Source organism: Gouania willdenowi, chromosome 8 (genome assembly GCF_900634775.1).
Source record: "Gouania willdenowi chromosome 8, fGouWil2.1, whole genome shotgun sequence".
NCBI lineage: Eukaryota > Metazoa > Chordata > Actinopteri > Blenniiformes > Gobiesocidae > Gouania > Gouania willdenowi.
In genome coordinates this window covers 26,655,883-26,683,738 of record NC_041051.1, presented here as the reverse complement: position 1 = coordinate 26,683,738, position 27,856 = coordinate 26,655,883, and the positions used below count along the sequence as shown (strand labels likewise).

The 27,856-nt window shown below is 39.2% G+C and overlaps 1 protein-coding gene across 7 annotated transcripts in view; it reads right to left on the bottom strand.

The window, feature by feature from the left end:
• The window catches only part of grin2ba (glutamate receptor, ionotropic, N-methyl D-aspartate 2B, genome duplicate a), a 180,908-nt gene that overhangs the window by 152,350 nt on the left and 702 nt on the right, over positions 1–27,856 (bottom strand). Inside the window, exons 1-3 of one of the 7 annotated variants that reach the window (XM_028455109.1) lie at positions 23,746–24,599; positions 12,540–12,682; positions 11,054–11,161 (exon numbers count right to left, since the gene is read on the bottom strand). In XM_028455109.1, coding sequence (XP_028310910.1) covers positions 11,054–11,080 — 27 coding nt within the window. In that variant the 5' untranslated portion in view covers positions 11,081–11,161; positions 12,540–12,682; positions 23,746–24,599. Of the gene's footprint in view, positions 1–11,053; positions 11,162–12,539; positions 12,686–22,518; positions 22,671–23,745; positions 24,600–27,856 lie in introns of those variants that run through there. The other 6 variants (XM_028455111.1, XM_028455114.1, XM_028455110.1 and 3 more) reach the window with 6 other exon arrangements.

Sequence of the window (27,856 nt, the reverse complement as noted above, 5' to 3'; positions counted from 1 at the left end):
CCATATAGTATAGCTACATTTATAAGCATTCAACACCGTTTTGGTGTGTTACATTACGTTTAATCTGGTTGTTTGGCTGTGATGCATTTGATTGTTGTCTGTTCATTTCATTTTTTGTAGTTTCACAATGTCCGTTTATCATTTCAAAACAAAACATAATACACAGTTGGGTGTAAAAATGTAACAAATTACTTTACTTCTTTAAGTAATATTACTGATTTAGAATAGAATATAATGCTTTTATTGTCATTATACACAAGGTACAACAAAATTAGCCATAAAAGCAACTCAATACAGTACAGTGAGTACTTGTAATCCGTTACTTTCTTACTGTCTTAGCTACTAAAAAAAGTGCTCCATTTGCAAATTTTACCTTATAGCTAGAATAGTTTATTCAAAACCTAAAAATAAACACAGTTATTATGCATTGCAAAAAAAAAAACATGCTTTAAAAGTCTGCTGGAGGCTGAGTCATGGTGTGAGGATGGGAGTTTCTGAGGTGACAGGTATGGCAGCATCAGGCCTGTGTAGCTTGCTTTGCTTCAGTGAAGCCACTGGAGCGAGCTGAACATTAGCCATGACACTTCAGCTGCAGCAGGATTGCTAGACAAGGCCTTGTCGCGCACGGTCTCTTTGGTTGAGGGTCACTGCCCATGCTTGACCATTTCATCTCTGCTGCATCACAAACAGCATCTCAGGGACTTTGCATGAGTGTCTATTCCCGTGCATGTTTCAGCGGATGATGCATTGCCTTACAGGCTCACAGTGGGAGAGCATAGCGCTCCTGTAAAACCCTGTAGTGGGAAAATAATCTCATTTACGGTGTATGCTGATTTATTGTTCAGCATAACACTGATTATAGGAGTAAATAACACAGTTTAGTGAAGCTGTAATGAAGAAAAATATATTTTAAAGCTCCATTTAGCAGTTGCTCTTGCAAAGCAACACAATCAAACACAAGGACAGCTATGAAGACCCTCCCACTCAGGCCAGAGGTTTTAGAGTCCTTCTCACATCACTACATGATGGCCACAAAACAGGAGAGGTAAAAACACTAAATTATCAATCATGTATTCAAATAATGTGCAACATCTTTGCCTGTGTGTTTTCAAAAACATATTATGGTATATCTTTTGGAAAAATGTACATATTTTATTGAGCTTTTTGTCTCAATTCAGCCCATGGAGGAGAACTCTGATGTGGTGGATTTAAGCAAAAGATAACATTTCCTGCAATGAACAAAATGTACTAAATGTGTGCCAAGAAGGGACCACCAACCCCAGCAAAATACTGGCCAAACCAAGAGTTTAAAAAATGCTAAAGGAATTCAAACTGGTTCTGATAAGGAAGTCTGAGGATAAACAGTGCACCTCACTTCAGCTACATATGGATATGATGAACCACATTTTGTGTCAATGGTTTATATAAACATCCATATAAAAGTCTTAAGATAAATAACCATGCCAAGCCTCTCAGGCAGTAAGTGGCCTCTTTCAGTAAGACCTTAAACTTTGCCACAAAGGAAGTGCGTTCAAGATTCAAGTGTTAAGTTTGTTTGCGATTCTAAACCTACTGGAACATCTTTGGCGATATTAAAAATCTGTGCTGTGGTACAATGAGAGATCAAGTGCTATGCACACGTCCAAATGTATTCATGACCCAAATATGAGTAACTGCACTTACTACATTTTATTACATATAAATCATACAGTTGTGGTCTATATAAAGCGGAACTGCAATGCTTGGGTCTGAATTCCTCATTATTATAGCTCCACAGGCCCCTTTTCTACCCGTTTTCTGATGTGCTTCTGAGAGCAACTCGTTTTGGTGCGGTCTCTTTAAATGCAAATGAGACACTTCATACCCCGCCCCCTCTCCAGGTTGCAGAGGTGACACTCGGTTCAACTCCACCCTGTTCGGCCATTTTTGTAGTTTGATAGAAGAGATACGATTATTTAGCGGCGCAGAAAATGTTAATTCACACGTAGTTTACACAATGTCAACAACAGAAGACTTGTCCATCCAGCCTTACATGTTCGAGCCAGAGTCGGAACCCTAACAAGTGAGCTAACACAAGCACCGAGCTAACGCTAGCGCCAAGCTAACGTCACAAAATGCATTTTAATACAGTCTTTTCGGAGACAAAAACGGCAAAATGAAATGACTAATGGAAACTTTAGACTTAAATTAAATCACGTAGGCCATATCATCAAGGATCTAAAACGAGCACACAGCGCTAACATATGAAGACGGTGCAACTGCTAATGCTAACAAAACAATGACAGGGACTTCTTATCATCACACTTTTTAGCGTTATTTACAGCTTACAGAATTGCTCTATTCGTCGTCTCCAAAGATAGAAGGAATTGAACCCTCAATCAGACAAAGTCTTTCTGCAAATCCTTCTTTATACTGGCGGAGGTTGCTGAAGCAGTCATCCTTGAAGTGCTTCACACACACAAAAATGACCTTACCCACAGATGTGGGTACATTTCCGTGAAAAATAAAACTCAATCAGGCACTTCAAAAAGGTTCTGATGCTGGGAGACGGTGTAATGAAGCGTGTGGGTTACTACATCCAACAACCCAACATTTTGACTTATCCTCTCGTAACTTCGGCATCCTTGAGCTTGGACTACAAACTAAAAGCGAGAAATAAAAATGGCGGATTGCTCGAAGTGTTGGGCCTGGAGTCGATGTCCTAATTTGGCAGTTCCGCTGCAAATGCTGGGACGTTATTGTTCAAAAGACGTAATAGAGAATAGAAAAATCAAAACAGATTGAAAAATATGACCAAAACAGAATATAAAGATATCAACGGAGCACCTGAAGAGACTAATTTGAACTTTTCTGTACTTCTAAACACTCTAAATATACAACAAAATGCATTTAAGGGTTAAAAAAGTGGATTTAGCATATGTCCCCTTTAAAACGCTCCAGTCCACCTAAACTCCTAGATGACCCATTCTCATTCTGGAGCCACAGCACAGCTTTTTATTCATTTTTGCTTTAAGCCACTGTAATGAATGGATCGCCCTGTGTTTTCTACTGTCCTTCCACGTTGCAATGTATAAGTGACAAAATAGATTTGTTTTATCATTCAGTCGTAACCATCCTTTCTCTGAGCTGCACGGGAAAAAACACTCCAGCACTCTGCATCGTTACTCCTTAAGGCGGCAGCGTAAGTTTTTCCTGTCGATCACGGCAGCATAAAAAATGCTGACCCATGGCATTCGCAAACCGAAACAAATCACTCAGCCGCTTCCACAACACAACCTCGAGGTAGGGCCAAGAAAACAACAAGTCAGCCAAAGTACAGTGCAAGGGCCGTAGGTATTCACCAGCAGCTGTTTAACTACCTGTACACACTTATGATCCAACAGTAGATAAAAAGCAAATGTAACGTACATAGAGCTGTGTGAAAAAGGCACAAGAGCTAAATGTTAATAAAAGTACCATTGTTATCAAATGTAAATTATAGTCACAAGCAGGGTTGTGGTCAATTACATTTTTCAGATACAATTATGTTTTCAACTCACTATGTTCAATTACAATTCGATTATGATTACAATGACCAGCATTTTTTTACAATTACAATTATATTGTATGCACAGAAAGTCAATTACAATTACGTTCTCAATTGCTAAAGTTTAATTACAATTCATCACAATTACTGAGCCTGAAATCAATAACCTAATAAAAGTTAACATTACTCCAGTTTTAAAGTCTGTGTACCGGCTCCCAGTTAGCCTCAGAACAGACTTTAAAATTATGCTCTGAATACATCAGTGACATGTTAGTCAGGTATGAACCCAGCAGGTCTCTCAGATCTATGGACACAGGTCAGATAGTGGAGCCCAGAGTTCACAGTAAACATGGTGATGCTGCTTTTAGTTGTTATGCTGCAAAGAAGTGGAACAAACTGGCAGCAGAGCTGAAGTCAGCATCAAATGTGAACATTTATAAATCAATGTTAAAGTCACTCTTTCTCTACTGCGTATGATTGAGAGAGAGATTTTTGGTCATGTTGTTGTTGATGTAATGTGTTTGATGATGATTTGAAATAGTTTTGTTTTTGTTTTGGCTGCCGATTTTAATGTTCTTATTGATTTTAAGCTGTTGAATGTTTTCTGTTGCACATTTTGATCATGCAAAGCACATTGAAATGTGCTATACAAATACATTTGCCTTGCCTTAGCTTCTGTTAGCATTTCTTTTGATAATGGGTCCTAAATCATCTGTAAAATACACTAAAAACAAATATCTATTATCTAATGTCTTGCCCATCTATTAGTTACCTTGTTAGGTTTCCAAATCAATAGGTTTTTTTTGGGGTGGGTGTCAGCCTTTTTTTTGTGTCAGTATACCCCTAGATTTAGTTCTTTTTAAATAATAAAATGTGGGAAAGCTTGATATGAAACATATTTTAATAACTGTTAACTAAATATGTATAGAACTGTACATAGAACTGTAACATGGTTCCCCAGTTTTGCGTTAAATTATAATTGACAATTTTTATAGGATTTTTATGCCAATTACAAATATAAAGTCAATTATCTAAACTCAATTAAAATATAATTACGATTACGACAACAACACATTTTTACAAATACAATTATAAGTACGCCATACTTGTAATTAATTATCCATTACGCGATTACATTACAATTGACCCTAATCTTGGTCACAAGATTCCCCTATACCATTTACACCTTTTTACAATTGCACGTATATTTTCAGATGTGAAGTATATCACCTGACAACAGAAGTACCAGTTGGATCTGCTTTAGATAAACCCCTGACATTTAGGCTCTGCTTCTCTTTTTGTGTGTAAACTGTCTTCATCCCAACATCTAGGCAATCTCTGCTGCCTTTAAAAGAAAGGTTGAGGGTGTCTTTTAGACGGGTGAGGGCTTTACAAAGAACTCAAAATGACTTTAAAAGACATCACCCAGAGGGAGAATAATGTTGTGCAAAGGGAGCAGTATTTAAGCCTCTGGTGGTTTGGGCTGCACCAAAAGCAGACAGAGATTACAAAAAATACTACAAGCCCAGGAAAGCGCATCACACCCACCCTCGTCCATCACCACTGGCTACAGGTCAGGTCTCAAATCAAATACTCCTTATCACCCAAAAGCTCTTCAGTAACTCTCCGATCTCCTCCATCCCAGTCCTGATTCTGGCCTCGGCTCCATCACACACACTCGCCTCCGTTCCTTTAAGGATGGTGCTTTCTGTGTCACTGCCCCCACCCTCTGGAACTCTCGTCCTGCAAATATCCGCAACGCTCCATCTCTGGACACTTTCAAAGCCTCCCCGAAAACTCATCTGTTCAAACTGGCCTTCAACCTTTAATTTCACCACATCCCAATGTTTCCTGGTCGCTGCCTTTTACTGTCTGTGTTTGTTTGTGTGGTTTTCCTGTCTGTATTGTGTTTTTTCTTTCGTAAGCTTGTTGTTAGTCGACCTTGGTTCATTGAAAGGCGCTATAAAAATTGAAGGTAATATTCATGTTGCCTTGCATGAGAGAGACAAGAAAACCTACCGTTTATCTATGAATGCATGTTCACCTTCCTGTCTAAACCTAGCAACTGGTGGATTATAAAACAGAAAAGTGTTAAAAATCAAGTTGAAAATTATTGCAGCAATTCTTAAAAGAAATGAGCTTGTTTAAGTGTCAGTGACAGACTGTATCAAAAAGGATGTCCTGAGGACGTCTTCAAGTCCCTCTAGCATAAAAGATGGAGTAAACAAAGTAAGTTGAGAGACTTAGCAGCACTTTGGTTTAAGAATTCATGCTTAAAAACGCACGTCTCTGCCCTACCAATAACATAACAATAGGCGCTGTGAGAACAGCTGCTAGATACATGGTTTCCTCGTGTTGGGCTTGTTGTTAAATGGTGAGAGCTATGATATTAATGCACGACAACAGGAAAACTCTGGCATTTTAAACAAGAGCAGATTGCACATTGTCATTGTCAAAAAAATAAGGTTTTTTTTTTTAGCTTCAACCTTCGACCCAGTCCACCTTTTCTGCCTCGAGCCAGACACTAAAACTGATCCAGTGCTTTCATTTGTCAGTCAGGACACAGAAAATAAATTAACTGGAAGGCCAGAATGAGTGAGCAACACCAGTCAGAATCGTTTCTCATCAGCCCAACAGCAAAAACCAGAAGCCAATAGCAAACGCCGCAGAGGAAAAGAGTGTTGTGCAGATACTGTCAACACACTTTTAGATGGGAAGGAGCCCAAGACTCTGTCAGCTTTAAAAATCAAAACAGGCGTTGCTTTAGTGATGAGTATAATGCTAAAAAATAATCTGTGTTGTGGCCAGGGGGGAGGCCAGAATCTAATTGGTCACACCAGTGACCCCCCAAGCAAAAAACCAGCCCTGTTTTATAGTTGCTCAACTCCATCAATCCAGTGAAAGTTTAATAGAATCTAACCCCTGATCGTGAAAGGGATGAACACAAAACACAACACAGCTCTTAGTTTCCCCTCAAACTCCGCCCCAAAATACTTAAGGAAAGGGTTTGTAAGTTGCCCCTACACTGTTCAAGACTTTATGAACCAATGCAACAGCTTGAGAGCTGTCAGAACAATCTAATCTAGCTCCTGTTACAATCAAAGTCAGTACTGATAGTTAAAATATTGTCAGTGGGTATAAGGGAGCTCCAAAAAACATACAGTTATGCAGTGAACCAATAGGACAATACACTGGGTACACGATACAATACGATAGACGACAATCGTATGAACTTTTTAAATTAATAGGAATATGAAACAATCCGGTGTGTAGTAGCTGATGATACATCTTGTGATGTTTTAATATTGCAATATCTTGTCGCACGATATATCATCCAAACTTTAATATAGAAAACAAGCAACCTGCAAACACATTTAAAATTGATGATAGCGGGTGGGGAGTCAAATGTGGAAGGAGTTTGACTGGAATTTTTCAGGACTCCACTAAAGTCAACAATATGTGCTGGAGAAACTGTGGACTTGTGGGTGAACAAATGCAGATATCTTGGGACTGCTCGATTTTGCAACATTTTTGAACTGAAGTTAAAGGACTAATAAATAAGCTACTTAAAGTGAACCTTTCCCGGGACCCTTTAACGTTTTTACTTGACATATTCCGGAATGATCTGTTCCACGATCTGAAGTTTTTGCTGCATCGACTTCCAATGACTGGAAGAAAAATGGCAACAACCTGCTGGTTAAAACCTGAACCACATATGGTCTCACAATGAATACAAAAAAAATCAGACATGCAGGTTTACTCAATGGAACAGTTGACAGCACAACTACAGCTGAAGACATATCTTTGAAAGAGGATGGGGACCAGTTTTAAGCCTCGTTGGATAGGCTACTTATGCCTCCTTTTTGTTGTTTCTTGAAGGGTGTGTTCTTTTTTCCCTGCCCTTTATTGCAACTATACTGTATACTGTATATATTTTATTGAGAGCTAGATGATGATGCTAGATTCAGCTTCCTTTTTCCTTTATCAGTCTATATCCAAACTGGCGAGAACAGAAACTGCAAATGTTCCCATTTTAGACACTACAGTGAGTACATGTCACCAAAATAAAAGTCTCCGACAACTGCAGCACACACACTAATGACACTTGAACCATCCTCCCAGCAGCATCCGAAGGCATGCCAGAATGGAACAGATGCCACCAAAGCAAATGTTGGAAGTGCAGCGCTCAGCTAATGACTGGATCTGCATGTCGTTTTCCAGGTGACTTATGCTGCTGCTCCGCTCCTGGAGACGAGGTTGACTGAAGCTGTATTGATCTGCTGTTTTGCAACCCGGTCGATTCGCCCCATACAGATCGTAAAGCTGTGTTCCTAAGGTCAAGCTCAAGTATGAAAGGGTTACGGTTGAATGTTCAACTAATATAATTTTATATAGTAACACAGAGAGAGGTACATGCACCATGAAAGACTATTGCTCTCTTCGGTTTATTTGATTACAAGATAATCAGAGTAAAGTATCGATGGAGACCTAATTTGGATTCATCACAGGGAGAAATCCTCTAGTATGAGATTACTATGCCTGAAAAGTTTCCCCAAATAACTCTGAGTTATTGACTTAATGAGATGTACCCACACACACGGATGTGCAATTTTGCATATGACGACGAAACAGAATAGACAGCAGCTCTGGCACATCACAAGCAATCATCCCAGGAAAATACACATCCAGCAACAGCAACTGAAATACTTCCTCTCCATCAAAAGCCTCCAAACACTCGAGCTGTTGAATATGCCCTAATTTTGAAAGACACCATCAGAAAAGAGAGAAACCGTCTCGCTCTTTGGTAAATATGAGTTTGAATGAATGATAGCGATTATTCTCCCAACATCAGCACTTCTGAGCATGCCAAGAAGTGCTGCATTAGAAATAAGGAAGTCAAATAAACTACAGGTTTATCCCTTAGTTGAACTCAAATCCACCTCCACTGCTGCTCTATAGATAGATATGATCTTCAGGAACATGTGTTGGCTGAGAAATCCAACCCTGAGCAGGACACCAGTCCATCCATCACAAGACACACACACGTGCACACGCACACACACACAACTACAGGCATTTTACGAAATTTAACGCATCCAAGACAAGTTTCTGTTATGCAGTCATAGAGCAGCAGGTCTACATCCGCGCACGGGAGCGAGAACCATTGTAAATGTTGCAAACTTTACCGGCTTTGTCACATCACAAGACACAAACACCAACTCAGGAGACAAACGAAGGCTGAGGAGAGGGACCGAGATGGACCTTTGACTTCTCTATGCACTTATCTTGAATTGTTGTTCAAGCTGGAACAGATACCAACTGATTTAAAGCACAAGTATTTTGCAGGTCTAACGGACTCTGACGCCCCTTGACCAAGTTATTCACCCCAATGAGCAAAATGGTTTGTGGTACTTGGTTTTGGACTGCGAGAGGGCACTGGAATACGCAGAGGTGAAAGTAATTGAGTTGCTTTTATGGGTACTTGTATTTTTTTGAGTATATTTCTAAATCAGCAATTCACTTGTACTTAACTCGGAGTAAAGTATTCATTATATTTTCACATCCAACCATTACTGAGTAAATGTAATTACATTTTTTTGTTTTAAAACAATCAACAAACATTGTAAAACTACAAAAAATTAAATGATCAAACGACAATCAAATGCGTCACATCATAGCCGACCATTCAGATTAAACATAATGCACAGCACCAAACAGCATTGAATAGAGGTTATTTTCTCAGTTTTTGAGCTCATAAATTTAGCGAGAATTTTTTTATTTTGAATTGAATTCATTGGTGTTATTTTATTTTAAAAAGAATTATACAATTTTACAAATCTTTTATTTTATACAGATGCCTTTGTGGAAAATTATGCAAGCTCTCGAATTTTCCTTTTTAAGTTTATACATGAGATGTTTACTGTATGCAAGGGAACGGTGGCAAGATTTATTACCAAATATAAAGGTGAGGGGGGTGAAACTAACTAGTAACTTTTCACATTGAGTGCTATTTAATTGAGCAACTTTTTACTTGAACTTGAGTATTTTATGTTTGACTTACTTGTACTTCTACTTGAGTAAAATTTCAATCAAGTAACAGTACTTCTGCTTCAGTAGGACCTCTGGGAATACCAATGCACAAGCTAGGAGAACATGCAAACCCTACACCAACACATCTACAAGAGGACGGGCTGTAGCCTCAAAGTCCCGATTCACACTGTGGGAAACTGAGAGCATTGGCGATCACAGAGGAACCAAGTATCTGCAGATTTACTCAGGCTTTTTGAATCAGTGAAAAGAGAAATTACATCTGTGTGTGTGAAGTGACTGGATGGCCTCTTTCAGCCTTTTAGACGTCTCCTTGCTCCAACACACCTGAATCTAATGAATGTTAATCTAATAACGTGTCATCCTGCATCTCTGCAGGAGCATAGAGGGCAGAGGCAGAATATTGGATGCAGGAACACTGGAGTGGAGCTTTTTTACATTTTGGTTGTAAAGTGATGTCCTCTTCATCGTCCTTTTATTTTACCACACAGGTAAAGATAAGTGTGTCTCTTTTACTCGTTTTTCTCTGGGTGGTTTCGTTAATGAGATTCTCCCATCTCGATAATTCATCTGCTGTATATGCTGATGCTCTGAGAGGCAGGGCCATAGTAAGAAATCTGCAGAGTCAGCGATTTGCCAAAGCATCTGTGTGACTTTCAGCTAAAGCCCGAGGGCTGAGGCACTTTATTACGAGGCGGCCGCATCGCTCTGCTGCTGCCTGAGGTGGCTACAAGTAATAGGAGTGAGTATGGACCGGCACTATTTGTGGTGCATAGTCCATCACACAGATGCCTCGAACTCAAACCAGCACGTTCTCACCAGAAGAAAAAAAGGCAAGAAATTTAAGCCAAGACTGACGAATGAAAAACGAGGAGCTGCAAAGGAATAAAAGAGTAGAAGAGAAATGATGAAACGGGCCAATATGATAATGAAACATGAGCTGTAGCGTTTGCACAACACATTTGTTTTGTTAAATTTCTAGAGAAAAATCACACCCTCCTTTATCTTACCCAACTAAACACAATCTCAGCATCTCTCACCCACACATAAATGAGCAAAAATGTCCAAGTGGTCAACGCCAAGGAAATCTCATTCAACAAATCCTTTAATTGCCTGATCAATGCCTGGAGAGCCATGCAAATGAGAGCAATAGTCAATAGGGGCCGGGCCAGGTTGAGCGTCCACGCGCTGATGCATGCCATTGATCAAAGTGCACACTGAGCTTAAAAGCGAGGATTAAAGCGTTCATGTGCACATTTCACCTTGAACCGTTAACCTGACTCTCAGCAAATGTAGCGTGAAAAGAGAGACAGAAAACAGCCTGCAGAAGAAGAAGAACATCCATCACTGAGCTTTGGAGAAGCTCACAAACACACAAGCACTCGCACAAACAGGTGAGATAAGACGGACTGCTGCAGTTTGTCTATACAGGTACAATGAGGAAACACAAGGCTGTCCCGAGCATCAATATTGTCTTACTTTGTGTTTTGCCAGCCAAAGTCTCATCCCAGCGTCTCAGAAGTAGCATGATGGTGCGGCCTGGGACTCCTCTCTCCCTCTCATAGCCTCAGACTGAAGGAGGCTGACCTGAAACACATTATGATGATGGGTTGTCATCCATGTTTTTCATTAAAAACGATGCAGAATAAATGGACACCTATCTGAACTCTTCAGTATAAGGTGGAGATGAACAACTTTGATCACAGCGTGTACCACAAAAGTGATTGTTTGGCTCTGATCGAAGAGACACATTATCAATATTCATGTCAGTATTTAGAATAATGACCAATCGATGCGAGAATACAGGGATGTTGTCGTTTTGTGTATTTTTGGAGTCATTTTGTGTATTCGTGTTGTTGTTTTATCATTTTTAATTTTGTGTATTTTTAATGTGGTTTTGTGTCTTTTTTAGGTCATTATGTGTATTTTGTTTGTTGTCTGTAAAGTCTATCATAATTTTTTGTATTGCGGTTTTCATTTGTGCATTTTTTGTTCTGTATTTATTTATTCATTTTTTTATTTTTATTTTGAGTGCTTTGTGGGTTTTTGGAGTCATTTTGATTATTTTAGTTCTCTTTTGTGTATTTTTGTTTACTTTAGGGCCTCCTAAAGTTAGGTCTGAAGGCCGCATTTAGCCCACGGGTAGCCAGTTGCCCTGATAGAAAGAAAATAGTTTGTCAGGGGTACCCCTAAGTATCAGATGTAACGAGTGAGTGTTGGAAGAGAAACAATCAGTTAACTTAAATTAAATTAAAATAAGCTAAACTAAACAAGCTCTTGTTACTGTAACTAATCAAGAAATGACAAAAATAAAAAAGAAATCTCTTATTTTACATGTGGTGAAGATAATGTAAACTACAGCTAAAGAATTAGCAAAAAAAATGCTCCCAAAAAATGCTTAGAATAAGTGATTCAACTGAAAAAAAATCATTTTAAAGACACTGTTCTCTGAATTCAACTATTCAGTTCAAATTAAATACATTTGTGCATTTTGACCACTTTCGTTTAAATTGTTTAAAATATTAAATAAGTACAACACTGATTGAGACCCTCATGCTGGAAACTTACAGTGTGTGTTTAAGGTACTTCTTTCCTTAAATGAGACAAGTAATCTCATGGACTTAAACAACCTGTCAGCATCAGAGTCCGTCATTAGAAAGATGAGTTTAATTAAATAAGAAACACAGAGCAAGGTGGTCACAGGAGCAGACGAACGCCTCATCACTCTGCTGCCTGGTTTGTTTGCTCCAACCAGCTGCTCTTTATCAAATGAATGTGTTTTAGTCGTCATGATTAATGGAATTACACTTCTCTACCAGGACACCTCATTAGCTGTGCGGGGTTTGTTGAATCAAATACAGATGTTTGCCAACAGTGGGTTGAGATTAAAAAATGAGGAGAAATTTCGGGATCGTTTGACTCTCGATTGTATCGTGATCTTTTCTGCTGTCAAAGAGAAACTCACAGCGGGCTTAGGGTTAAAAAAATTCCTCTTCAGGTTAGGAGGGAAAAGCAGCAATTTGGAGGTAATTGTACTCCACAGGAGCAGCTTCTCTTCCTTCCTGTGAAAAGACGCCTGGTGTCGCTTGTTTTTCCACGACTGCCAGTCTGCTGATGCAAAGAGAAGGACAGAAGGTTAGACTCCAATCAGATCCTGATCAAATCTTCTCAGCATTAATAAATTAGATGAAAAAGGGTAATTTAAAATGTTCAACTAAGTTTTGTGTACTAATCTGAATAAGAGAAGTGAACAGGTTTTGTGTATTTTTAAATCATTAAGTAATTAATTGCAAATCTGACCATAATTAACAACGATTAATCGCATTTTCTGAATTTGTGAACGACACACTGAGTCATCAAGCTAATGCATGGAAATTGTGTTTATTTGGAAATACTTTGTTGAATTGTGTAAATGCATTTGTTTTACAAAGAAAAACACTGAATATTGTAGAACGTGAAGCATGCAGACTTCAATAGTTTGGGCTTTGATAAAGCTTTTAAACTATTAAAATCAAGCGCACAAATAATCTAATGTATAGGTTTAGAAAATTCCAGTGTCAAAATGAGAGAACTGCTGAATGAATTTGAACCTTGAGCATTCAAATCTGTTCAGATGCAAACTGTTGCTCTTTTACATTCAGCTGCTGAGGCACAGCAGTCTGTCTACATTACTGAAGGAAAGTGTCGCTATTCATTTCTAAATTGCTATTAATAATAATTACAATGTTGTTCCAATATTTCTTTTATTATTCACAGTGTGGAAGTGTTGCCCAGAGGCTTCTGCATAGTGACGCTATGTAGTTACACTCACAGTCAAAGCCAACGATTGCAAACCGAGGCCAGTCCGAGCCGTGACACACTGACAGTTGTCTTGTTAACAGATGTGCAGTGGTCACATGTTAACACCACAGACTTCTGTCTTCCTTGTGGATAAAAAATAAGCTCCACCCACCTCTTACATGAATACAAGAGTTTATATCTCCCATTTAGCGATAGCCTCTATAACTGTGTTGTAACTTTGTCAGGACATAAGTCAATCACACTTAAAACAGCAGTCAAGAGCTCTGCTGGAGCCCTTCACTATTTTATCCAACACCAGAACCTTAGTATTACTGTGACTGTGTAGTCCTGTAGTTTTTAACACATAACACAATCTCTGACATGAATTTAGTACATTTTCAGAATCAGAATCGATTTTTATTCACCAAATAAGTTGACACATACAAGGAATTTGTTTCCAGTTTCTGGTGTCTCTCTAGCTAAAAGAACATAATTAAAACTTGAAAAGAACAACAAATATATATACATAACTACACAATAATATGTATAATCACAATAACACTATTTACACACAATATATTATAAGAGGCAAATCTCAAAGGGGAGGTTATGTGTTTGGATATATAAGTTTTATCTTTGCAGTTTCCATTACATTTTCATGGAAATGTAAATTCGTTACTTGTTTGTAAAGTTGTAGTGCAAATTTTTAAATTATAAAATTACTAATTTATACATTTTACAAATGAATGAGGAAAAAATCATGATCATATTCAAATGCCTAATCTGAATATGTCATCCTGTTATTGTTTACAACCCAAATCCCCAGTGAAAGCCTGTAAAAGAACAATGTGTTTTTATTTTTAATCTGTTTAAATGCATCTCTCAACTCGGTTAAGTAAACTGCTGTACGCGTGTGTGGTGTGTGTTTCTGCATTTGTGCAGGGATAAACAGTCTGATCTGAAGAGAATTCAGCTTGATATCATAAATAATACATTTCCTCCAAATGTACAAAACTGTCCCTGCCTGTCGACACGAGCACTGAACGATCAGAGGAAGAAAAAATAACGTCAAAATAACAATTCAGGTTTTACACAACACATTTACATTCATGGCTAGTGCGGTCATACATCTCAAGAACATTACTGTGTAAACCTCAAAAAACAATGAAAATAACTCTATAGATACTCTCACATTATGCATAAGTTCTACCCACAATACTTCCTGAACATGTATACAACTTCCTGTTTAATAAGCAGATATATATACATAAACAGGAAGACGGTCATCAATATCCTCCTAGATTGGTTCTCATTATAACTCACAACCTTTTCCGAAATGTCCTAAATCTAACTTAGATGTATACATAAGAAAATATTATCAAATCAGAATATAAAATTACAAGCTTAAACGTTTTCTAAGAAAAGCTGTCCCCTTTGAAGATACCTCAAACAGAGTAAAAATACGGAACAAGGGCAATAAAAAAATTATTGCGCGTTTCTCATTTTCAAACTCCATCAAGATATTGATACCCTGAAGCCACACACCAAATTTGGTTATCCTTTCTTAAACAGTTCCTTTAACTCGGACGGACGGATGCACAAACCTATATTCCCCTTCCACGTTTTGTGGCGGAGGATAATAAAATACAGATAAAGAGATCGTGCAATATTTACGTATGTTTCTCATCTTCCAGCTGCACAACACCAACATCTGTTTCCAGTGTTTCAAAACAAGAGCCAAAGAAACAATTTATGATGCTTTAACAGATCAATTGCCTCATTAATCTATTACCTCATGATGCCATTTCCCTGTCCTTACCTTATGAAACAGCTTGTATTGAAAAGTAGGACCTAAAATATTTGAGAATTAAATCATTATTGTCATCAGTTGACCACTTGCTAGATGACGTGGACATTGTTAACGTCGTTAACAATACACAACTAAAAGCAATTAGAAATGTAGTTATAAATAGCCAATGTGAGCAATTCTTCCTTCAAAATAAGTTGTTAAAACCCTCTTGAAGAAGAAACCAGCCATCTGTGAATACAGAAGTCCTCAAATGTTCTGACCAATGATGACTCCTAAAAGCTATACCATTACATCCCGGCCTTCTTGTCCTTTTTTCATGTTTCCTGAGGGAACCGATGGAAAGAGATCAATAAAGTGAAGTCTAAGTCTGGATGCCTGCTATAGAATAAATTTGGGTCTGAACAGATATTCATCCCTGAGCAGGAACCTACGCCATGCTTTCATGATGCATGCACAAACTCACTATTGTACTTTCTACTTTCTCCTAAAGCCAAACTTCAGCCCAGTGTTTCTACTCTCATTTCTCTACAGATGTATTGAGGATGATACTTGCATGATGCATACGTAATCACCCCGTTTTGAGCGCTGCATGCATCACCATGTGTGCTCAACTAAGAATATCGTAGTCAGCATAGCACTTAACCTGGCGATAAGCCACACCCACTTCCTTACTTTTTGTAAGAAAGTGGGTATGGTAATGCCGCCATTTCTGCTCACTTCCTCGACTAGAAAGAAACCGAGCCAATCAGGGCTGTACATAAATAACATATCTCCAGCACCAACCAGTGTCACAACAAGCATGGCGCCCGCCACAGAGAAAACGTTCGGATCTGCACTCTGCCCTGTTTTAATAGACTTGGATGTATCATTAAAACCACAACAAGAAGAGGCTTCAAAACCGTAAATCTATGCCGGCTCAGTTTTGGGAGCCGGCTTAGCTTGTCGTGCTATTGTCGTCACGTCCCCTACTCGTTTGATTAGTCACTGCGTGTGTTTGTCTCAGCCCCCCAGAACTCAAACGCCTGGTGAGCGCTTCCAGACTAATCACCTGTATTAAACATTGAATAACACAAAAAGATCAGGATGTATTCCAGGACACATAGTACTGCAGTTTTTTTTAAATCACAAACAGATCAACTCACATAAACAATCCGGAGTTTAGGTGACAAACGTGCTTTGGCACAGTGCAGATAATCTCATAAAACCACACCCCTTAAAGGAATCCAAAGCATATTATCTCAAAATTTTATCTGAAGTTCAGCAATTACCTTTACGGAACCTTGCTGCTGCAGGATACCTGCCTCATGTCTTGTTGCTGATCTCCTTCCTGCCATGGTTTATAACAGTCATTCCCAACCACCAAACCATTTGGTATCGGGTCACAGAGAACAAATAATGTTTTTTGAATAATGAAAGCGTACAGTAGCAGACGAAGTCAAGAGCACAGTTACTGCGAGCACAACGTCTCCACTCCTCCACCAAACAAGAGTTCTTAAAAACTATGTCCAGTATATCAATTCATGATACATGAAAGGTTGGAGACCACTGGTTTACAACCTGCGACATTAAACCATCATCGATTATCTAACTTTGCAAGCAGCTCGTCTACTCAAACTTTTTTAGGTCTCCATGCAGTTATTTCTCTTCAGTAGTTGTCTGCATTTCAACCTACATGTGACAATGATTTCAATTTTCACACATTTGGTGTAATTGCTTAATCAAGCATCCTGTTAATCCTACACAATCTGATTCTGTGCAAGATTAACAACAAGACTTTTTATTGTTCAAGGCAAAGGGCAGAAACACCAAATGTGGGGATAAAAGTTAGAATAAATGCACAAATGAGTCCTCGTGGACCATGAAGAGTTCAATTGAGAGTCTAAACTGTGCGAGTGAGCCATACTTCAAATGAATAAATTATCGTGCAAAATATGTTGATGAATATGATAACAGTCTCTGTGGGGCAACAGATTGTACTTTCATATTTAATGGACCTATGAGCGTCTCACAAACTGAGACCCAGAGTAACAGTGATCATGAGGACACGTGTCAGAGTCGATCTGAGACACAAAGGTGAACATATACAAGATTTAAACACCAACTGCAGTCCAACTGAGACATATCGTGGCCCGTTTCTTGCCTCACAAATGGCCGTAAACGCTCCTTGTTCGACAACCCTTCATGTGGACACTGTCAGTGTCTATGAAAAGTCCTCATCAGCTCCCATGAATTATTAAGCAGCCTTTTTATATCAGATCATGCCCCACATTCCACTTGTTTGAAGTGAATACACTGCCAATAAAATTGAGGCTATCATTTTTTTAGTCATTTAAACTTCCCGCCTGTTTTCTCTCTAGTAGATGTTAAGGATTCTAACGCACCACAGAGATGATTTTATCTTTTCCATACCCGTGATAGATGAAGATTGCAGCATCACACATAGGAGCAAATGGAAAATGTTGAAGGATTTTCTGCGCTGGAATCAGTTTTTTACCCTGTTGTGGATCTATATTTCCGATACAGCATTCCCTAGATGGCGCACGGAGGATGATGAAGGCTGCATACAAAACATCTAATACAGCATTATTGCAGGTTTCATTAAGACAGATGTGGTGCTCAGTGTCACAGTTGTATTGTCGTAGCACATACAAACAGGACAGAGGGAATCAGATCCGAGTCTGTTTATCAATGGCGCCTGCAAACCCTGCACCTCATAAAGCTGCCGAGCACTGTTCTGAGATGTTTGGCAGGCTTCTTTCCCTCGTAAGCTTCCAGCCTGAGCTCGGCACACTAAATATCGACAGCACGCTTAAAATACGTAGCCTTCGGTCATTAAAACACAGATGATTTGTAGTTTGGAGAAATCTGTGAACACATTATTCATGTACACAGAGGAGGAAAACATCTACTGTAAGGTCTCGTTTGGCAGGTACAGGAGGTTTTGTTCATGATCAGTGACCCACAGAGGTGTTGCTCCGAGTGATTGTTGAATGCATTTTGCTACATAAATGAAAGGATAAAAGAAATGTGAAAACCTTTCAAAAAAGAATTCTGCAGGAAGTCCAGCCGCCTTTAGCAAAACTGGCAGTTTTTCCTCATAATGTCAAAGACGGAGAATCTTTAAAGACAACCCATGAGTTGGGATCAACAAATCATCCCTACATTTGCACACAGAGGATGCTCAGGAGGCTTTGGAATACAAAACCAACGCTCATTATAATACTGAACTATTTTATAACTTATGTCTTTAAATGTACATTTCTGAACTGTTTAAAACCTTTATTTCTTAAGGTCAGTGAGACTATCACATTAAAGCTTCATTTAGTAAAGGTTTGCATGCACAAAATTGATCTTCTAACCCCTCGTAAAAAAGATCAAACGTGCAAAATAACACTAGCAATCGACTGTATTTAGGGCATTTGCCTCTTTCTTTTGTTAAGCACACTGAGATGACTGTTGTAATGTGCGCGATATAAATAAAGTTGAATTTAATTGAATTTAATTGAATGAATGAATATGTAATCTGGATGTGTCTCTACCATGACATGCAGGGGTGAACCGGCCAGCTGACATACCGGGCATTGTCTCGATAGGCCGTCGACCTAAAGTGGTATGGTTTTTTTTTTTTTTTTTTTTTGATGAGCAAGTGGAGGCAGAAATGGTAACAGATGGAAAAAATGGTCCAAAAGTGGCAAAAACATGACAAGAAAAGAGTGAAAAGTGACAGTCAAGAGTTGCCAAAAAATGGGCAAAGAAAGAGGAAACTGGTGGTATGCAATGGCAAAGGGTAGCTTAAATAGGCAAAATGTAGCAAACAATAGTAAAAAGAGCAAAATATGGCAAAAAAATTGTGAAAAAGGGAAAAAATGTAAAACAAAAAGAGGCAAAATGTAGGAAAAAAAAAGGAAACAAGTTGTATTTATTGGGCAAAAGTTAGCTTATTCGGATGAAAAGAGGTCAAAAAATTAAAGGGCAAAACTTTGATGTGTAAAAAAGAATTGCAAAATTTACAAAAAAAGGGGAAAAAAAAGGGATATTTATTGGCGAAAGCTAGCTCAAGTATGAAAAAAATGTCAGAACTTTTGGGGAAAGGGGTAAAAACTGGACAAAGAAAGATGCAAAATGGCCAAAGGAAATAGGTAAAAAGAGGTCAAAAAGTATCTCCCTGTATCTTTCTGGGGGAATAATAATAATTAAAATTAAGACATAAAGAGCCACATGTTGAGCATCACTGACTTGACAGCTTCTACATGGTGTTGCTGATAATGTAGTGGGCTGGTCTGGGCTTAATATTTGTCCCAGTCCACCCCTGATAACACGTGACACAGTGGGAGGAGGAGAAGCAAATAGAACTCAGCTCATCATTTACCAAAAACCTAAGCTGAATTCCTGTGGATGTTTTGCACATTTCTTTGCTGCGTTTAACAGGCAGGTGTCAGCTTTATGCACAGATGGCGGAAATGTTGTGAGAAGGAGATGTAAGCATGACGAAAGGTGATCTTTATGAAATATGGAGCGTTGCTGCCTATCAGTGCAGAGATTGTGGGTTCGAGTGCCGCTAGTGGCCACTGATACTTGGCTCTGTCCTGCCCTGCGATGGCATCCTATCCAGAGGGGTTTACACTGCCTTACACCCAATGTCTAATAAGACTAATGTCTAAACAATGACATTTAGCTCGTGCGGCCACGTTTCATTCCCACATCAGAGCTTGCACGTGCAAAACCTTAATTACAACAGTCTCCACCACTTTCACGCCTTTTATCATATGCGTTAAAAAATCTTAGTTTATCATCTGCAACATCACAAGCACTATAAGAACAGCTGGAATGAAGATCTAATGTTCACAAAAATTATGTACGCACACTGGATAGAAATTAAACTGTAACGCCTCATTTGGTAGGGAAGTATACGCCCGTGATCGCTGACCCAAAAAGCTGTGCTCTTCTCATGTTACCCAACAAATCAACTCTATATTTGCACAGAGAGGAGGTTCAGATGTGTCCAACTTTTATTTGGATGGCAGCTGCTCCTTCTTCTGCTATGAAAAAATGAAGGAAATACAACAAAAACATCTCAAATCGTCCATATTATTGGCTGCTTTGGGGCTGAGGTATTTCAATTATTTATCAGTATTTCTTTTGTAATGTTCCTGAAATATAAATGGACCCATATAGAAAGTTGACTGCGAGTCCAGTTTCAGCAATGCATGCATAGTCTACGTGGGTCCATTTATTCAATATGATGCCGTAATGGCAAAGAACACAGCACACATACAGCTGCCAGCCTGCAAACTCACAAACCACTTACAGTTTAGAATTAGTTCAATAACACATTCAATAACAATTGACCAAAATGGTGAACCATAGTTGGTCTACGTGGGAGTTTATTGTCACCACTTACTTGGTGCTTCTTCCTTTGCTTCCAAATGTGGTTCAAAGTGTACAAATATTATAGTTCAAACTGAGAAGAAAACCTAAATGCAACAGATGTAACTCCACATTTGTCTTAAGGGAAATACGAGCTGGATTATGAGACTGCATGTTTTATATCAGCACCATACGTTATCAAAATGTAGATCTTTGCTTTAAAGTTAATGGTGTTACACTTTATTCTCTATTCTTTATTATTTTTTAATAAATAAACTATGGGGGACCAAACATGTTCACTGACACCACTAAGTAAATCCATTATAGGGTTCAAATGATTGGAAAGTTTAAACAAAATATTGCCATCCTGGCATTTACATCTATCTCTTTTGAATGCCTGTGAGAAATCACATGGTTTGTTAATCACGTGGACAGACAGACGTAAATCTTCAACGTGTCACTGATGCGATCAAAACGCTTCAAACTGAATTTATTTTTGGATGAAATCATCTGGACCTAAATTTTGTTCCTCTACACTGGGCACAACATTAACTCTAACGTCTCTTGAGGGCAGAAATGGATATGTCCACGACCACTGACCCAGAAGACTGTGATCCTCTCATGTTGCCTAACAATTCATCTCCATTTCTGCAGTGGAAGGATACAAACTCCACATTCACCTCCAAAAATATAACCAACTGTCTGTAACTAGAGTCCATTACCAACTAAGTAGGGCATCACTGTCCGCTTTGCCTCCACCACAGACTGAGAACGTACTCAGAAAGGCTGGCTTCACCTGTACACACTGTTTCACTGATCATTACTGCAGAAAATAGACATCGCAGAGCCATGTGTCAGTGGCAGCGTCCATTTTGCAGTTGTGACAGGTTTGACAGACTGCCCGAGGTTAAGTGCCCATCTGCAGACCGGCCGTGAGGTCACATGTGTGCCGAAAGCACCGAGCAGAATGCATAATAGTCCTGAGCTATGAGAGCAGGTCCCAGGTGGGTATCACAGGTACAAAGCTGTAACCTTGACGTGCACACGCACGTAGCCACACGTGAAGCATAAATCCGGACCACTGTCAGCGAAATGATGGGAAAGTTAATCAGAGAAAAGGGGTCAATAGCTGTTGCACCAATGATAGATGGATGGATGGATAGATAAATGGTCATGGAAGTGTCTGCATCTGTGTGTGTGTGTATGTGCGTACGTGATTCAGGTGTGAGAGTGTGAGTAAAATTTCATTGCAGTGGGAGATAAGATATGCCGTCGCTGTCCTCATGCTGAATTACTTTGTGCTTCTGGGAAGAGCTGCAGATAAAAGTAATTGAGCTGACAAAGAGCAGCGCGGTCCATCTCTTCTCTGAGATCTACATATAAACACTCACTAAAGACTTTTTTATGCTGTGTTCAAACCACAGAGTTCAGGGGAGAGACCAAGGAACCAATGGACTAGCAGATAGCCTGAGGAATCTATCTAAGTCTCTAAATCTGTATTTTAATAAGTGATTTACACTTTGAAGTGTTAAAAATATCAAAATATATCAACCTAACTTCACTTTCCATCTGTCATTTTTCAAGTTAAAAGGTATAAACTAAAAATGTTAAATAGAATAACTTTCCCTTCTGATGGCTTTATATTTTAGGACTTATGTTGTACAGTGAATTTCATATGGTCATATTGACAAAGAACAAATGAACATAACCAGAATAAATGTTTTGATTCTAATCTATATGCCCTTTTATGTTTCATCGTAAATGAGTTTGTGGTCTGGATGAGTCTGAAGAACTAAAACTCCAACACAAAGAGAAATAGAAGCCAGTGTGAGAGACACGAAATGAATGTAAAGTGTGAGTAAAAACCACTTCTCACTGATAAACCAGCAGAATCCATTTCAGTTCAGCACAGACACAAACATAAAATACACGTCTATATTCATCGATATCACGCAAATCATGCAGCAGCGATGTGTATTGTACTCACCTATTTACCTGCTGTTAGCACCGAGATTTATTACATTTAGACCGGAGCTAAATACATCTGCTAATGGCCAAAGATGTTGCGTGAGTCGTTAATCCACCTTAAGGAAATCCTATTAAGATCGAATAGTTGCATCAGCTTCAGTCCAATCACAAAAACATCAGAAACTCCTTTTTTTTTTGGACAGGACGCCTTAATCGACGATCCCACTCTCTTCAGGCAATATGCACAAACAAATCTCCATCGGGGGGGGGTAAAAAAAAAATGTTTGGTTTTTGTTTTGTTATTTTTTTAAATGAGTTATTTTGGGTGCTTTACTTTGATAATAGTCTTTCTGCAGCTCAAACATTCAGCAAATCAATTTCTTTCAGCCTCAAAAGATCAAGTCTCTCTTTCATCTTTTTGTGTCAGTCAAAAAATATAACAGATATCAAGTGAAAAATGCAAGTTTGCTTGAAGCAAAACTGTGTCACCAAAACGCTGCATCCTCTCTGATGTAAAACAGTCAGTGACAGATGAGAGAAAAAGATGCACTAAAATGATAAGGAAGCGTAAATGCAGATGAGAGGTGAACAAAGCAAGTTTGATGATTGAAAATGTGGGCAAATTATGGAGAAGGGAAAAAAAGTGGGGGGAAAACTCCTGTAGACAATAAAGCAAAGTTTGTCCTAGTCCATTCTGGTCGACTGCCCGTGTTTGTCTGCAGGACTCAGAATCTGCTCGCAGAGACGGACGAGGGAGGAGGAAGAGGAAAAGAGAGCAACCAAATAAGGACGGAGAGGAAACAGACAGAAAGGATGAGTGTCGGGGGACTTTTGAACACACACGATCAATCAGCAATCAGGCCAAGGCTCATTTTGACCTTCACCTGATGGACATCAAGTGTGTTGAATCCCTGGGATGAATGAAGACAACATATATACAGAGGGTGTCAGATGTTTTTTTTAATGAAACAACAGATGCAAAATGACTCGGTGATGGTGCTTATGCACGATGAATCACTTTGGGCTTGATTGAAAAAGTACGGAAAAAAAAGAAAAAAAACGGATGAAAGAGGAGGCGTGACGTCAGGAAGATATGGCGTGAGGTGAGGATCAGCTGAGCGTCGCGTGGGAGGGGCGCAGCAATCGTACCAGTGTCTGTGTGTGCCCATCCAACCAACAAAAAAACACCTTTCATACACACAATAAACAAAGACTGAGACATACACTCAACACTAAGTAGACCTACCTATAGTTAGATTCTAGAGACGCCCAAAAAAGACGATTGGGAGGAAAAAAAGAGGAGGGAAAGATACAAAAGTGAAAAAGGCATAGATAAAAAAGCCAAGCCACTTAAAATGCCTCTATTTGTTGCTTAAAGAAAAGCAGAGGAGGAGTCAAAAAAAGTTAGAGGTGGACGGTGGCAGGGAGGAAGAGGAGGAGGAGGAAGGTGGCAGTGAAAGGGAGGAGGGAGAGAGGAAGGAAAAGGCTGGAAGTGAGCGCGATGAAGAGGGAAGGTGGAAGAATGAATGAAAATGAGAGGAGGGAAAAAAATGGGGGTTTTTTTGGAAGGGATGAAAAAAAAAATCCTCCTCCTCTGTCTGCTCGTCTGTCTCTGCCTCTCTCTCCCTCCTTTGGCTCATACACAGTGGAAATTGTTGACCAGGTAGATGGCAAAATAGATGAGGAGACAGAGGAGAGAGAGTGCAAGCAAATGAAAAGGTAAAGCACCTCCCAGCAGCGCTATGAGGAAAAAAAAGAACAAAAAACGAAAGATAAAAGCAAATACTCCAGTGGCCTCCGTCGTCTCCAGTCTATGGGTGGGAAGGGGGGATTGGCTGCCGCCAGTTGGTCCCCTTCCCCGGCTGCCTTCTGCTTTCTTCTGTCCCTCCACCCAAAAAACACTTCCCATCCAGATGAGGAAACAAAGCAGGCACGGGCGTCCTCCTCTCTCTCTCTCTCAGTCTGTCTGTCTGTCTGTCTCAACTCTGCTCAGATCTCACATGCCACTCACACAGGTTAGACATTGTTGCAGAGTGGCTCACCGGTATTGCTCAGTGGGGGGGGAGAGAAAAAAGGCATTGGGTGCTGCTGCGTGTCAAGCACTGCCTACATAGGCATACGTTGCTCTATCTTCCTTCTCCCGCCCATCCCTGCAAAGCCATGGCAGGAAGGGAGGTGGGCTCACTTGCTGCATTAGTATTCATTGAAAGTCAGAGAGTGTGAGAGAGAGAAAGAGAGAGAGAGAGAGAGAGAGAGAGAGAGAGAGAGAGAGAGAGAGAGAGAGAGAGAGGGAAGAGGAACAGGAGGAGGAAGAGGAGATGGGAGCCTTCCAACAAATGTCGAGAAACCAAAGCAGTGTGTGAAACTGATAAGAGACTGGCTCCCTCTAGAGTCAATCATCGATAGACAAAGATCTAAAACAGAGAAAAACCTGTCAGGAGGAAATGACCTGCCAATCTTTCACCTTCCACGTGGGTTTTCAAACTAAGATAGTTTTTTTTTTAAATCTTCGCAGCATCAACGTAATGCACGACCAAATTAAATCAGCGATCAGCCTTGAGCTTTGTTGTGTAATGAAGCTCTTTGATTCTCAGAGTTTTTTGGTCAACTCAACAAGAAAACAATGCTTCCTCCCAGCTGATAATCTGTGGATTTCTGCCCTCGTGCTTGTGTGTGCACAATCTGCATGTTCTCCCTCATCTCTCTATAAACGCAAGGAATCTGTCTGTGTGTGTGTGTGTGTGTGCGTGCGTGCGTGCGTGCGGTCTGCTTGGTGGCAAAGTGCTAGACTGTCATGGGATCCAGTCGAGAGCCTTGCCTGTCAAAGCAGTTTCCTCAAATATCTCAGCGGATCAGGATCAGACTGACAACGAACTGGAATCGGAATAAATGGGGTTCAACTCCCTACGGTGTCCTTGCTAAAAGCCAAAATATATGAAAACACAATAGGTGTCACTCTACACATTTCACAACAAACCTAAAAGTCCCTAACGTCCCACCTTCAAACATTCAACATTCAACCTCATTAGACCATCCATGAAAAAGCTACTTAAACTCACACTTTTTTATAGCAATACATACTTCCTACGGACACTGCACTAGTTTCAACAAATTTTCAGGACATCCCACACACTTAGGTCTAAAAAAAAACAATAGTTTTGCCTCATGTAAAGGATTTTCAATAATCGTGATGGGTGAAATAGCACTAAAGTTAGGGTCCAGACTCCAGAATAAAAATGAAGAAATCGCATAAAGAAAATATCCCATTTTATATCCCATAAAAGAGTAATCTTTATACTATAAATTAAAACAAAAATCAGATATTTTTTTTACATTCCCACATGCAGTTATGGGCCAATCAAAATAGTAATTTCAAGAGACTGTCCCTCAAAAACCAATGCATATTTCTTACTAATCATTAGTGATGTGAACAGTCTATGTACAAAGGTCAAAGCTGATTTTGTTTACTGAAGGCCCAAACATGTTCCAGCCAGAAACAAACTTTTTTCCAATTTTGAGGGGCTGGCATTTCCACCAGTTAGGATGTGTTATGGCAATTTTTATATTCATCATAATATCGTCAAATGTGTGTTCATGTGTACAATTTGTCAAGTTTTAATACATGATGACTCCATTACTCTTCGCACTTTTGAACAGCTGAATCATGTTAGATTAAACAGTACAGATCGTATTGTACTCAGGGCAACACAGAGTCTCTGCTGAAGGCCATACACACGAACACACACACTATCAAGGATAGACAAGAGTGGCGCCCAATCTTCCTCATAATATACACGTCTTCATCATCCTCAAATGTTTCCACTGTTGGGCATCTGACTCCCTCCTTCTCCTCACCTCAGGGTGGAACCTTTTCTGTTATCTGTATAAAAGCTAAAGCTGTGAAACTGTTAGTTAGAGTGGGTCTTGCCTTTTTGCTCTGCAACGAGCCTTTTGCCTTTCATTCTTTCAGGATGGAAGCTTCTTTTTTACTCCTTTTTTATTTAATTTTATAATAAACCTTTTTTATAAAATCATCAATGCCTCGCCTGGACTCCATCATTCAACCAGAGCAATAAATCAGGTCTCCAAATGAGGTCAACCGCAAATTTGCCGTAACAGATTTATAAATGATACTTTTGTATATTCTGAGAATGTAGGTGGAGCTCTATTAATATACCAAAGTTCAGTTTCCTATGTGATGTAATTCTTGAGATATTGGAAGCTGAAAATGGGAAAAAAAAAAAGGACTCACAAAAAACATACCCCTCCCCTCACTCAATTGGCCAAATCTCAAAAAGTATTCATCCAAATCAACTAAAAATGTACAGTGTACCCATTGAATAATAATTTCAGGTTTATTTTTTTAGACTGAAGTGCTTGGGCCATATGTTGAAATAACTAGGAATGGCCCACATGCACTTTCTCAGGTTTCTACCACAAACCACAAAGAATCAATTAACTCTGATGTCCCTGCAATTATTGTTATTATAATTATTATTATTGTAACCTTTACTAGTAGGAGTCGGAGGTGATTTAGAAGCTACAGATGTAATAAAAATAACTTGAAATGCTCCATTCACGCAACTTCAACTGGTTTGATGAGGTTAAAGTCATCTGATGGTTGCCATGGTAGCGTAGACGTCCTTGTTCAGCTGGAAAGCCTGCATGGATCTGTAGGAAGATGGCTGACATTTTCACTCTTTCATAATTCCATCCATGGTCATTTCTTCTTAGAAAAATTGTCATAAAATAAATTTGATGACACAAAACTAAGAAATGTTATTTCACCACAGACTCTCTATGGGAGAACGAATGTAAAAAGTTTGCATGACACCAGGAGATCATGACAAGTGATGCTGATTGGCTGAAATCTCAAAAATGGCGACACCCTCATATAAAGAGGCATTGTTTTTACCTATCTCAGCGACGCTTTGACTTAAGCAAGATGAGCACACGGCCTGATTTGTGCCTTATGTACGGCCAACATTCAAATGAACATAGCTTCTTTAAATATTATTTGATTTGTATATGTGTGATATAATTAGAAAGCTTAGAAATCACATTTTTAGCAAATGAAAACGCCTAATGGCCGACTTGTTTATGGTTCTCTCATGGCATGTCACATATAGCCAGAAACGGCTCTGGTAAGGATTAAATAAGTGTTTTAAAGCAGTGTTTCTCAAATGGGGGTACACAATGGCACTATAGGGGGTGCTTGAGAGGGAGAGAGTGGAAAATCAACAAATGAAAGCATTAAAAATGAGGGGTTTTATATTGTTTATTTTTAGCTAAATGATAGTCATAATAATGGTGATAGAAATGATCTTGATTAGAACATGAATTGAAATTACAAGAGT